This window comes from Macaca thibetana, chromosome 20, assembly GCF_024542745.1.
Source record: "Macaca thibetana thibetana isolate TM-01 chromosome 20, ASM2454274v1, whole genome shotgun sequence".
Classification (NCBI taxonomy): domain Eukaryota; kingdom Metazoa; phylum Chordata; class Mammalia; order Primates; family Cercopithecidae; genus Macaca; species Macaca thibetana.
In genome coordinates, this window is record NC_065597.1 from 73,938,232 (window position 1) to 73,950,601 (window position 12,370).

Below are 12,370 nucleotides of genomic sequence, written 5' to 3' on the forward strand. Positions count from 1 at the left end.
CTGCCAGGCTGGGGGCCAGAGGATGGGGTGGGGGCCGGGTCAGTGAAGACGTGCTCTGTGAGAGGCCCGGGCCGCAATGTGGCCGTCTCTGGCTCGCTGGGCCCAGGGTCTGGCACCTCCGTAGCCTCTGTGGCCTCCTCTGTGGACTGGGACGGGTTGACCTTCCCGTTGGCGATGGTGGCCACCTCCCCTGTGTTAGGAGAGGTGAGCTTGGGCTGGGCAGAAAGGTGGGAATGAGGGGATGGGGGAAACTCGCCCAGGACTCACCCTGCCCCTTGTCTAGCACCGGGGTGTCCCCTCGGGAGGAGCAGTTGCTCCGTGGCACATTGCAGCGGGTGGCACAGCCCACCAGGGTGATACCAGCCAGCACGCCGTCCACGCCTGGGTCCTCTGGGTTCACGTCGCTGTCCAGGAACATCTCCCCGGGGGGGTAGTCGCTGTCGCTGGCCGCTGGGGAGAGGTACGGCCCATCAGCCTGTGCTGGGGAACCCACTACTGCAAGGGTGTGCCCAGCACTCATACAGGGGCAGAGGGAGTGGGAGCTGGCCTCCCACTCTCCCAGCAGACCCAGCTTCCACACATGGCTCCACCCACAGCCCACCCAGGACCCTCTGCCTGCGAGCCTGGGACTCAAGCAAGCCTGCTCTGTTGGGCGGGCCCCTGGGCCAGGGGAGCTGAGAAGTAAGACCCTGGTCCTGGGAGCAAACAACTTGTGATCCTGTGGCAGACCCTCAAGAACCCAGACAGCCCTGTGGTTTCACACCAGAGACCTGGCAGAGCCCTCAGCACCCCTTCGTCCTCCCAGTGTTGGGGCTGGCCCAGAACATCACCAAGGTTACTGCTCACAGGGGTGACATGAAGCTCCTCACCCACACCCCCTTAGTCCCTGGTGAGGCCGTGAGATTTCGGCCCAACTGGAGGTTTCACATTCAGCATGAGGAAATGTTTTCCTGTGGTCCTCGAGTGATGCTTCAAGCTGCGGGCCGTGCCTACCCCTCGCCCTCTAACCAGGTGAGCGTGGGGTCCCGAGTAGGTAGGAAGAAGAGGCCGAGGCCATTGCGAGCTTCCTCCCAGAAACAGGGCCCAGGGCCTCACTTGACTGGGTGTCGCCCCTCCCACTGTCCACTGCCATGTTCCCGTGTCCACAGGACACCCCAAGAAGGTGGGTGCTGTGTGGCTGGGCTTTTACTTAGCTTGTTAGTAAAAGGGAGTGGCGCCCAAGTGGAAACGCCCACTCCAGCCGCTCACCAGGGATGCTGGAGATACACAGTACGTGCGCGTTGCAGACGGTGAACTGGTCCACCACGGTGCCCGGCTGGTTGGCGTCGATGATCACCACCTTGCTGGTGGTCAGGGTGCTGGTCAGGATCCACACCCGGCTGGAGGTGGCGTCCATTTCAGGAAGCTCCTTGACCTGTTTCAGGGCACGGGATCAAGGTCAGAGCCCGAGCTTGAGGCTACCCGGCAGGAGCACAGGGCCATGGGACTCCCAGAATCTGTCAGGATCCAGCCTTAACTGTAGCTTGAGAGGACATGGCTGTCCTTTCCCGGGGCCAGAGCAATGCGGACTCAGGACTGCACTCTAAAGCGCTTGCATACATGGTTTCGTCTCCACAGAGAAAGCCGCTGAGCTCCAAGAGGCCCAAGCTGGGCCATAAAACTAAGCCTCCGACCACTTGGAAGCAAGCTCTGCCACTCCAGGCCACTTGGGGGGTCGGGGAGAGGGAAAGGGAGAGGAGGGGAGGGGGAGGGGATGAGGGAGGTGGGAGGGGAGGGGGAGGGGAAGAGGGCCCACCCCAGCCCCATTCCCAGCCAGGGGACCGAGACTGCTGGATGGCACTCGGAGAGGGGAGGGGAGGGCCGCCCCAGCTGCAGCCCCATTCCCAGCCACGTGGGCCAAGATTCCTACTGAAAACCCAGAAGGCGGCTCAGTCCTGGGGAGGGAAGACACTGCTTCCCGCAGTCCAGGAGCCCCTGTGCCGCCCTGCTTCCGGGTGCTGTCCTGTGTCTCACTCCCAGCATGCTCTGCAGCTGAGCTGTCCTGAGACTCAGCCAGGGAGGGTGCCCGGTGGCCTCCGCCATACTCACCTTCTTCTTCTCGGGAGACCCGTGGGCGCTCTTGGGCTCACCGTCTCCTTCGCGGTCGCAGGTCAGGGGGTCGCGGCCTGGCGCTGGCTTGACTCCATTCCCACCGTCGTCCTCATTGGGCTTCCATCCGCTCAGGTTGACGCCCGCAGCACACCACAGCTGCAAGGGCAGGGCCGGGGTCGGGTGTCACCGGCGCTCCCCAGCCTCCCGCCTGCCCAGCCGGCCTGAACGGGGTCCTCGCCCGCTCACCTTCATGGTGGGGTCCTTCTCCACCAGAGGGCGGCAGTACACGGGCACCGGCACGTTCTTCATCCGCGTGTCCTCCTGGCCCCCGTTGGGACTCAGCTGCAGGGAGCAGGGAGGCGCTATGGGCACCAGCCATGGCTCCTACCCATCCCTCCAGAAACCTTAGGCGGAGCTGCCAGCTTCTTGCGGCAGAGCCACCTCAAGACTGGAGGCAGGTGGGGGCGTGGGAGCCGCAGGGCTCCTCCTCCGACCCTCCAGACCCCTGCCCAGGGGGCTTACTAGGACCTGCCAGGCCCCGCCCCTCCCCGCCCGTCGTCCCCTCCCCGCCCGTCGTCCCCTCCCCGCCCGTCGTCCCCTCCCCGCCCGTCGTCCCCTCCCACACCCGGCACTGCCCCGCCCTCTCCCCACCCCTTACTCACGCCCCGCCCCCGCGGGGCCCCGCCCTGTCCCCGAAGCGCCCCGCCCGCACCTGCTTGTACTTGGCGGGCAGGCTCCAGCCGCAGGCCTGAAGTCGGCCGTCGTCGTTACGCACGTGCTCACGCACCTGGCGGTACTGCTCGCGCTTCTGCTCTCGACGGGCGGAGGACGTGCAGTCGCTGAGTGGAAGAATGATGGGTGATGTCTCTGTCCAGGGGCGGCGGCAGCCGAGCAGCAGGCACCCACAGTGCCCCAGGCTTGCCCTGGGGGAGGTCACGGCAGGGAGGCCCATCCTCGCCTTTTCCCGGCCACCGAGTGCCTAGCTAGGGAGGGTGGCCTTCCCAGCACCGGGTATGCCCCTGGGCTTGCAGGCCACAGCTGGCACCTGCTCGACCCAGAGGCTGCTCTTCGGCCACAGTCACGGAGGGCTCCACAGACCGGGACCTGGAGTGCCGCCAGGGCACAGGCGCGGCCAGCGACTCCTTGCTGCACATACGTCTGAAATGGCTCCTTGCTGCAGAGGCCACCGTGGAGCCCAGCGCAGCCCCCTGACTGTTGGTGTGCACAGCCTCTGCCAAGGGACATCCTGAACCAAACACTTCGGAGCCAAAGCAGCCCAGCTCCCCGCTGCAGGGAGGGGCAGGCAGTGTGCAGGGAGAGGTCACGACCCCTGGCATGTGGCCAGCAAGGTGGAGGCTGCCCTCAAAGTCCCGCTTCAGGTCCTGGAGGGGAGGGGCCTCAGGACAGGGCCTCCCCAACCCCACTGCAGGCCACTAGTGGGGACCATGGGACACTCACTCATCAGGGAAGAATTCCAGGGGCCGGCTGCCCGCCGAGATCGGGCACATGGCATGGCTGCGGCGCTGGCTGAAGCCGGCCGTGGTAGGCGACTTGTAGTGGATATTCACCGAGGGGTAGGGGCGCTTGGCCGGAGGGGGGCTGGAGGAGGAGCTGAAGAGGCGGCTGAAGCTGCCGGAGGCACAGGGAGGTGAGGGGTGGGCAGAGGACCAGGGAACTTCCCTGCCCCTTCCCCTGCAGCTGCTGCCCACACCCCCTGGGGCCCCCAGCTTACAACTGCCAGATGGTGGACTTCTTCTTCTCCTGGACGGATGGGTGCTCTCGGGATGCTCTGCGGGGGAGGGCATAGGGAGCAGCCTGCTAGCACCCTCACGCCTCCCTTGCCTGGTACTCTCTGGGCTCCCACCAGGAAGCACCCAGCACCCTTCAGTCCCCCCAGAAGACAGGGAGGTGCAGAGGAGGGAGCCGCAGTTCTGCCATCCGGGATGACCCCACAGCCCTTCCTGGGGTGGCCACAACTCCCACCTGATCATCTCGGTCCACCGCACGGCCTCCTGCAGCTCCATCAGCCGCTCCTTGTACTGGTTCCGCTCCATGAGCACACGGGCCATCTCTACCCGCGTGAAGCGGCGGCGCTGGGCCATGGGGATTTTGTCCTGTGGAGGGGAGAGGCACAGAGGCTCAATCAGCCAGCCTTGGAGGCCGGGTCACACCTGCTTCCTCCTGGGGTGCCTCCACCGGGGCAGGGTCGTGGCCTCCAGGTATAGGTGGATCTCAGTACCAATTTCCTGCAGATCCTCAGGCAAGGAGCCTGAGGGGTGTCAGCAAGGGGGGAGGGGAACCTGGAGTCAGCCTGACCCTGCCAGGGCTGCCAGGACACGCGTGAGAGGCACGATGTGGGTGACTTTCCCTGCATGTCCGTGGAGGCCCCAAATGCCTCAGGTGAGGTGCAGGTGGGACTGCTCCAGTGTGAAATGAGTAGATGGGACGCTCTAGGAAGGGTCCAGCCGGCTGAACACTTTGGGTTCTCACAGACCCACGTGGGCTCTGTGGTCTGCTCCCCTACCCAGGGCTGCTCAGCAGAGCTGCCAGGGAGTGAGGAAGTGCGAGTCCCCACAGGGCCCCTGGCACTCAGCACTCTGTGCTTGCAGGTGCACATCCAGCCTCAGGCCGTGACAAGGGGCAGAGGCCCAGGACCGGTGGCACCCTCGGCTCATGCAGGACAGGCTGTTGGGGGGGACATGACTCGCCTTCCACTTGTGTTTCTCCTAGACCGTGGGGAGTGCAGGGTGCACGGGATGGCCTGAGACATACAACCTCACTTTATCGTCACCACGGCCCCCAGGTGACTGAGCTAGTGCAGGTGAGGCCGGCATCTGCCCTGGGGCCGGGCCTGCTCTCCTTAAGGAAGGAGGCCAGGGGCCCACTGACAGGCAGTGCTCCCTCTGGCCTCTCCCCTGGAGGGGGTGGTGGTTCTAAAGGGGAGGGCTGGCAATGCCCAGGCAGCAGAGAGCCTGCCCGAGGGCCTCCTGGGCTCCTCAGGGGTGGGGTAGGTCCTGAAAAGGGGACAGCAGGTGACTGACTTGGAGCACTGGCCAGGCTGCAGAGCCAGGGAGACCCGCTTGTGACTATACAAAAGGCATGCACTAGGACTTGGTGCTGACAGGTGACCGGCATCCTGCCAGGGCTGTGGTCCTGCCCAAGGGCCTGGTTCTGATTCTATGTGGTCTCGGGAGTGGGGCAGCAGATGATGCCGTTGGGGTCAGGTGTTACCCAGGAGGGGTGGGAGAGCTGTCAGCCCGGAAGAGCAGGCGAGTCCCCAGGACCCCGCCTGGGCCCCCTGCCTGTGCCCCCAGCCCTGCATGTGAATAGTGGGCTATACTGATTCTGTACAGAGACAGAAGGGCCGGTGAGTCCCCGGGAGCTGTCCCCCATGCCCATGCCCTGAGTGTGAATAGTAGGATATACCGTGTGTGAATAGTGAAATGTACTGCCTGTGAATGCTGAATGGTGACCGCCCCGCCTGTGATTGGTGAATGGTGGCCGCCCCGCCTGTGAATGGTGGATGGTGGCCGCCCCGCCTGTAAATGGTGGATGGTGGCCGCCCCGCCTGTGATTGGTGGATGGTGGCCGCCCCGCCTGTGAATGCTGAATGGTGGCCGCCCCGCCTGTGATTGGTGAATGGTGACCGCCCGGACTGTGATTGGTGGATGGTGACCGCCCCGCCTGTGATTGGTGGATGGTGGCCGCCCCGCCTGTGATTGGTGGATGGTGGCCGCCCCGCCTGTGATTGGTGGATGGTGGCCGCCCCGCCTGTGATTGGTGGATGGTGGCCGCCCCGCCTGTGATTGGTGGATGGTGGCCGCCCCGCCTGTGAATGGTGGATGGTGACCGCCCCGCCTGTGATTGGTGGATGGTGACCGCCCCGCCTGTGATTGGTGGATGGTGACCGCCCCGCCTGTGATTGGTGAATGGTGACCGCCCTGCCTGTGAATGGTGGATGGTGGCCGCCCCGCCTGTGATTGGTGGATGGTGGCCGCCCCGCCTGTGAAGAGTGAAGAGTGGATGTACCGATTCTGTACAGAGATAGCTGCTTACATCCTCCGCCTCTTCTTTGGGTTCACGGCGGGCAATGATGGCCTCGGACTTCACTCTGCGGGAAAGGGAAGGAGGTAGGGAGGGTGAGGGCCTCCCAGGGGCCTCCGGAACACACAGCGGGCAGTGCCTGCCCCGAACTTGTGTCCTTGTCTCTGTGCAAGGCTGGGGGCTCTCCCCACAGGGACCCCCGCAGCAGCTATCTGATTCAGGGCCCTGAACGCTTCTGCTGGTTCCCTGGGGGCAGGTGGCCTGCGCCACTGCTGCACGAGTACCCTGAAGCCCAGCCTTCCGTCCTGGCTGCCTGGGAATGCAGAGGAGGGTGAAGCACAGGGGCCCTGGCTTGGCAAACCCAGAGCAGATCTGGGTCCCTTCTTGGGGAGAGGCATGGTCTCGGGGCCCCCACATGTCCTCTGCCCATCAGAGAAGGGCTGGAGCCCCAACATACAGCTCTCCAGGGACCGTGGCCAAACCTTGGCTGATCCAAGGGCTGGAGGAGTGGGATGGTGGGAGCTGCAGCCGAGCCCCACATGACACCGTGCTGGGAAGGCACACACGAGACAGGCCCAGTGTGCGTTGTAGGAGGCTCAGGAGGAGACCACGGCCCCACTCGGCTAGTTGGGGTGGAGTGGCTGTGAGCTGGAGCTGGGGGTAGGCAGGCTGTGCACAAAGCCACTCGGGCTAGAGAGCAGGCACTGGAGGAGGCAGGCACTCTGGAACCCTGAGGCCGGGGTCCCTCTGTGACCGGCTTTCCATGCCCCACCCTCACCTTTTCAGTTCCTCTTCCAGCTCCTTGATGCGGTTTTCCAGCTTGACTTTGGCCTGCTTGGCAGCCTCTAGCTCGCCCCTCAGCACCTCCTGCTCCCCGGACAGCTGGTCGACCTTGGCAATCAGGTCATTCTTCACCACGTTCAAGGCATTTCTTGGAAAAAGCAGAAAGATGGGAGCGCTGCGAGCGTGGCATACGGGTACGTGAAGGGGCCTTCCCGGGGCGCCTGCACTTCTGCCCTGGAGAAGGCACAGCCTGGTCAAGAAGGTGGCTGAATGGGAGACCGTACCCCTATCTGACTAAACTCCACAGTCACCCTCGTTAGAGGCTCCTGGAGATAAGCTTCCTAAAGAAACCAGGCGGAGCCCTGCTCCAAGTTCCTCCCGCCCCAGATGAGGACAGCTGCTGGCGATGGAGTCAGGTCCTCCCCAAGGCGCCCTCTGGCCCAGCTCACTCTCCAGCCCTGGTGAGGAGGGCTGCCTCAGCCCCACCACACAGGAGAAGGGCACTCTTACTTGGTTTCCAGAAGCTGTGAGTTTTCCAGCAGCAGATTCCCCACTTCTTTGCCCATTCCTGAAACAGAAGGTGTGGAGGTTTCACCTGGGCCCTTCAAGACAGGACCCTGATGCCGCCGCACCTGCCTCAGGGCAACGCTTCTGAAGAGGGTAGCTGGCTGGGGGTGACGCCCGATCTGCAGGGAGCAGGGGCCATGAAGGGGGGGGGCTCACGCCGGGCCCAGTCTGCGCACAGAGCAGGCTCCCAGGCCTTGGGGTGGTTCTTGCGTCCGACCAATGTCACAGTCCGGCTGGCCGGATGCAGGCCCCTGAATGGCCACTGTGCCGCCACCTCAGAGCCCTCAGCAGGTCCGTCACCAGGCAGGCCCTCTCAGAGCCACCACCCTCAGGCGAGTGATGTTGGAGCTGCGGTGAGGGGACAGGTGGGCGAGGAGAGGCCTGGCCCTCACGGCAGGGCCAGCAGGGCTAGGATGCAGCGATGGGGCACGGCTGTGAGGACAGGGCTCCCTGGCTCCCTGGCAGGACTGATGGCTCCTCTGCCACCAGGCCCCAAGTGGACCTGGACTGAGCTCCCTGCAAGCATGCCCCAGAAACCCCAAAAGGATGGAAAGAAACTCCAAGGTCCTGCCCTCCCACACACTCCCCCACTGTCTCCGTAGTCAAGAGACAGCATCACACGCCTCTGCACTTGGACTCAGGGGTCCTGCCTGCTGTCTCTCTTATGACCTCCCTTGCCTCAAACATGGGCCTTCCTCCCCATAGGCAGGGTCTGCCCTGCACTTTTGGGGGTTCAGAGAGGCTGGGGCTGCCCTCCTCGGGCCTTCAAGTCTGTCCCTTGGGGGAAGTTGCCACCTCCCACAGCCCAGAGGCAGCCTGGACAGAGCGAGCTTCACCCAGGGCTGCCCCCTTGACCCCGGCGGCCCCAACACCGTCCCCATCATGCAGAACAAAGCAAACAGCTCATGAAGCAGGAGACCATGTGGGGGTGGAGGAGCGACGCGCGCTGGAGCGGGGCCTCAGCCTTACCAAAGAAATCATCGCGCACTAGGGAGCCGTCCCCGTCCCACAGGAGATGGGCAACCAGGGCGGGAGGAGAGGGAGAAAGGGAGAGAAGAGAAGCGCGTTAAGCCCGTGTGGACAGCAGGCTGGGAGGAATTCAGAGCTGGGTCTGCTGGGTTAGGGTGGGTGCAGGAGGGAGTTAGAGGGCAGGAGATGGGATGGAGCCAGCTACTCCTTCTGGAAAGTTTATCCTTGGGGTTCCATGAAGACTACCAGGCCAACGTCACCTGTGGGCAGGCAGCTAACAGCTCACCCCAAATGCCGGGCTGGGTGGGGCTGAGGACGGAAGGCACCCCGTGGGAACAGGCTGTGCCTGGAGGCTGGGGGGCTGTACCTGGACAGCCTCTGAGTGGTCCACCCCGCTCTGGGTGGGGCCTCGGAGCCTCCTGCTGTGCGGCCAGAGAGCAGGACTCAACCTGTCCACCGAGGTGGGGAGGGGCCCCGGGCTGGGCTTGGCGGGGGCCTCAAGGACCCCTGACTTCTGGGGTGTGCCTGACAGTAGGGGGGGCCCCAGAGCTGGCCTTGGCCATGTCCCGTCACTGCTGTGCGTGTCTCAGGGCTCTGCAGGGCCTTCAGAAATGGCCCGCGGGGGACTCCTCAGGCAGGGGGGGTTGGATATCCAGGTCATTGTCAAGTGGCTGGTGGAGCAAACTGAACAAGCTTCCGAGCGGCGGTGGCTGCGAGCAGAAGCACAGGCGCTGCGGCGACGTGGGGGGCAGTCCACACAGCCACGGTGACGGGATAGCTCGGGGCGTACCCCGTCCACCCACTCCCACCCCCACACAGAGGGGAGACAGGAGAGAGAGATACTCACCTGAGAACTCCCCTGGCGTGTCCAGCGAGGCACAAAGAGGCAGGGGGAGGAAGGGACAAAGGTCAATTAGTGACTGGAACACAACAAAATAAAGAAATGCTTATTACAGAAAACCCAGCAACGCTTTGGCCACTCCCATGTTGCAGGGCAGGAGAGAACAGGAGCAGCCTCCAGCAGGTCTGGGTGCCCTGTGCCCCCGGGCAGAAGCCTGCAGGGAACGGGGCCCAGGCGCCGTGGTCCAGTCCAGGGCTGTGTTGCTGACCCCTGACCCTAAAGCCTGCTCCCCTCTGCTCCCATCACCCATCAGGAGGGCAGGCCCCCTGCAGCCCCCATGATGCAGGCCTGTGAAGAGGAGTGTGTGTGTGGCAGGGTGTGGCAGGTGCCCAGCCTCCAAAAGCCCCCCATCGTGGGCGAGGGAGAGAGTGGTGCGGGAGACACTGCAGATGCAGGCCTGGAGCTGGACTCCTGGGCTCCTGGGTCAGCCTGGGTAGGGCAGGACCTCGGTGAAGGATGACTGAAGACAGCGGGAGCAAGGGCCGCACGGTGGAGGGCGGAGAGAACACGCCAGAAAGCAGAGGAGGGGTGGGGAGCATGAGGCAGGCGAGGCATCCTCACTGGGTCCCAGCCCCCGCCCTGCACGGGAGGCTGGCGAGGGAAACGCTCTGCGGGAGACACCAGCAGAGGCGAGGACGCGGTTCCGCTCTACGCGGGAGACACCAGCAGAGGCGAGGACGCGGTTCCGCTCTACTTGGTTGTTTCACACAGAAAGGAGAATGGCGTGGAAAAGTCACTTGATCTGGATGACAAAAGGGTTGTTTGCTACAGGAATTCCAATAATAAGGCAATTTCCAGTCAAAGAGCAGATGTCCTTCTCTCTCATCTCGGCTTCTCAGGGCAACCGCTGCTAACGGCCAATATTCTCCTCTCAGGTTTCCTTCTAGATAAGCAACAGGTTTCAAAGAACAAAATCGGGACCACATTATCCATCTCTCCGGGAGACTTCCTGCGTTCCGCTCAGCAATGTCATGGGACACTCCTGTGCTGAGGTTCCTGGTTGCCTTTATTTTTTGAGACGGGGTCTCACTTTGTTGCTCAGGCTGGAGTGCAGTGGCACTATCATAGCTCACTGCAATGTCGACCTCCCAGGCTCAAGAGATCCTCCCACCTCAGCCTCCTGAGTAGCTGGGTCTACAGGAGCATGCCACCACGCCCGGCTAATCTTTGTGTGTGTGTGTGTTTTTTTTTTTTGTTGTTGTTGTTGTTTTTTTAGTAGAAATGAAATCTCACTATGTTGCCCAGGCTGGTCTTCAAGTCCTGAGCTCAAGCAGTCTGCCCACCTTGGCCTCTCAAAGTGCTGAGATTATGGGTGTGAGCCACCGTGCCTGACCCTGGTTCCTTTTTTTCTTTTTTTTTTTTTTTAGATGGGGTCTTGCTCTGTCACCCACGTTGGAGTGAAGTGGCGCGATCTCGGCTCACTGCAACCTCCACCTCCCAGGCTGAAGCAGTCCTCCCCGTGAGCCTCCCAAGTAGCTGGGGCCACAGGTGCGCACCACCACACCCAGCTAAGTATTTGGTAGAGATGGGGTTTCACCATGTGGCCCAGGCTGGTCTCGAACTCCTGAGCTCAAATGATCCACCTGCCTCGGCAGGCATGCACCACCGCCCCTGGCCTGGTTGCTTTTAATGCCCTGTCATGTTTCTCTATGGGAATATCTCATCATCTGTCACTGCACCTGCTCCCCCGAGACTTGGTGTCCCTGTGTGTGGGCTTGAGGTACTTTTCAGCCCTGTGACTGCCCGACTGCTCCCTCGAAGGCTGCACCTCCAGCTGCTGCTGCACCGCCACTGCCACCCGCCAGTGCTCGGTGGAGCTGCACCCATCACCTCTGGCTGGCATGTAGGGCAGCACCTGTTGCACCCTAGACAGCCTCGATTGTCTTATTTTCAATCCTTTAGGGAAAAAGTTTTCTTGATTTTCTCTTTATTTCTTTATTATTTCTGAAATTGAGCATCTTTTCAGATGTTTATTAGTATAGCTTGTAAATTTCCTTTTTCTTTCTTTCTTTCTTTTTTTTTTTTGAGAAAGAGTCTCACTCTTTCACCAGGCTGGAGTGCAATGGCGTGATCTCGGCTCACTGCAACCTCCGCCTCCCGGGTTCAAGCGATTCTCCTGCCTTACTCTTCTGAGTAGCTGGGACTACAGGCATGCACCATCATGCCTGTGGAATTTTTGTATTTTTAGTAGAGACGGGGTTTCACCATGTAGGCCAAGATGGTCTCGATCTCTTGACCTCGTGATCCGCCTGCTTCGGCTTCCCAAAGTGCTGGGATGACAGGCGTGGGCCACCATGCCTGGCCAAATTTCCTGTTTTATCGTCTGACAATTCCTATTGTACTTGGCTTCTTTTCTTTTTTTAATCGTCAAGGACTTGCTCTGTTGCCCAGGCTGGAGTGCAGTGGTGCGACCACGACTCCCTGTAGCATTGGTCTCCAGGGCTCAAGCGTTCCTCCCACCTCAGCCTCCTGAGTGGTTGGCATGATTCTCAGGTGATACACTAAACTCAACTTGAGCTAAAATTCACTCCAGCTATGTCTGTGGCTGCTACATGTGTGCACCACAATGCCTGGCTAATTTTTGTATGTTTTTGTAGAGAGGGGGTCTCCCTATGTTGCCCAGGCTGGTCTTGAATTCCTGAGCTCAAGTGATCCTCCTGCCTTAGCTTCCCAAAGTGCTGGGATTACAGGTGTGCGTCACCGTGCAGGCCTTTATTTTAATTTTAATGATGTCTCCATCATTAGCCACAGTTGTCATTATTTTCCTTTATGGCTTTGGTCACATAGAGGGGCTCAGATTATGAAAATATTCTCCAATATCCTTTTCCAGTTATTTTTTCTTTTCTTCTTTTTTTTTTTTTAAGACAGAGTCTTGCTCTGTCACCCAGGCTGGAGTGCAGTGGTGCGATCTCGGCTCACTGCAACCTCCGCCACCTGGGTTCATGCAATTCTCCTGCCTCAGCCTCCCCAGTAGCTGAGATTACAGGCACTTGCCACCATGCTCAGCTAATTTTT

The 12,370-nt window shown here is 61.6% G+C and overlaps 3 protein-coding genes across 16 annotated transcripts in view; all 3 read right to left on the reverse strand.

Annotated features, from left to right (window-relative positions):
* NDUFB10 (NADH:ubiquinone oxidoreductase subunit B10) overlaps positions 1–3,984 on the reverse strand; it is a 197,706-nt gene extending 193,722 nt beyond the window's left edge. The window contains exon 1 of the mRNA XM_050774568.1: positions 3,981–3,984. The gene's annotated coding sequence lies outside the window, so the exon portion shown is untranslated. The remainder of the gene's footprint in view (positions 1–3,980) is intronic.
* The window catches only part of NUBP2 (NUBP iron-sulfur cluster assembly factor 2, cytosolic), a 55,551-nt gene that overhangs the window by 21,941 nt on the left and 21,240 nt on the right, over positions 1–12,370 (reverse strand). The window lies entirely within an intron of this gene.
* The window catches only part of MAPK8IP3 (mitogen-activated protein kinase 8 interacting protein 3), a 64,296-nt gene that overhangs the window by 3,905 nt on the left and 48,021 nt on the right, over positions 1–12,370 (reverse strand). For 9 of the 14 annotated variants that reach the window (XM_050774187.1, XM_050774179.1, XM_050774186.1 and 6 more), the window contains 14 exons: positions 9,302–9,313; positions 8,455–8,472; positions 7,429–7,486; positions 6,914–7,066; positions 6,121–6,202; positions 4,075–4,205; positions 3,824–3,880; positions 3,550–3,720; positions 2,804–2,930; positions 2,338–2,433; positions 2,089–2,247; positions 1,249–1,414; positions 268–450; positions 1–190 (listed from right to left, as the gene is read on the reverse strand). In XM_050774187.1, the coding sequence (XP_050630144.1) occupies positions 1–190; positions 268–450; positions 1,249–1,414; positions 2,089–2,247; positions 2,338–2,433; positions 2,804–2,930; positions 3,550–3,720; positions 3,824–3,880; positions 4,075–4,205; positions 6,121–6,202; positions 6,914–7,066; positions 7,429–7,486; positions 8,455–8,472; positions 9,302–9,313 (1,603 nt within the window). The remainder of the gene's footprint in view (positions 191–267; positions 451–1,248; positions 1,415–2,088; positions 2,248–2,337; positions 2,434–2,803; positions 2,931–3,549; positions 3,721–3,823; positions 3,881–4,074; positions 4,206–6,120; positions 6,203–6,913; positions 7,067–7,428; positions 7,487–8,454; positions 8,473–9,301; positions 9,314–12,370) is intronic. The other 5 variants (XM_050774181.1, XM_050774177.1, XM_050774183.1 and 2 more) reach the window with 3 other exon arrangements.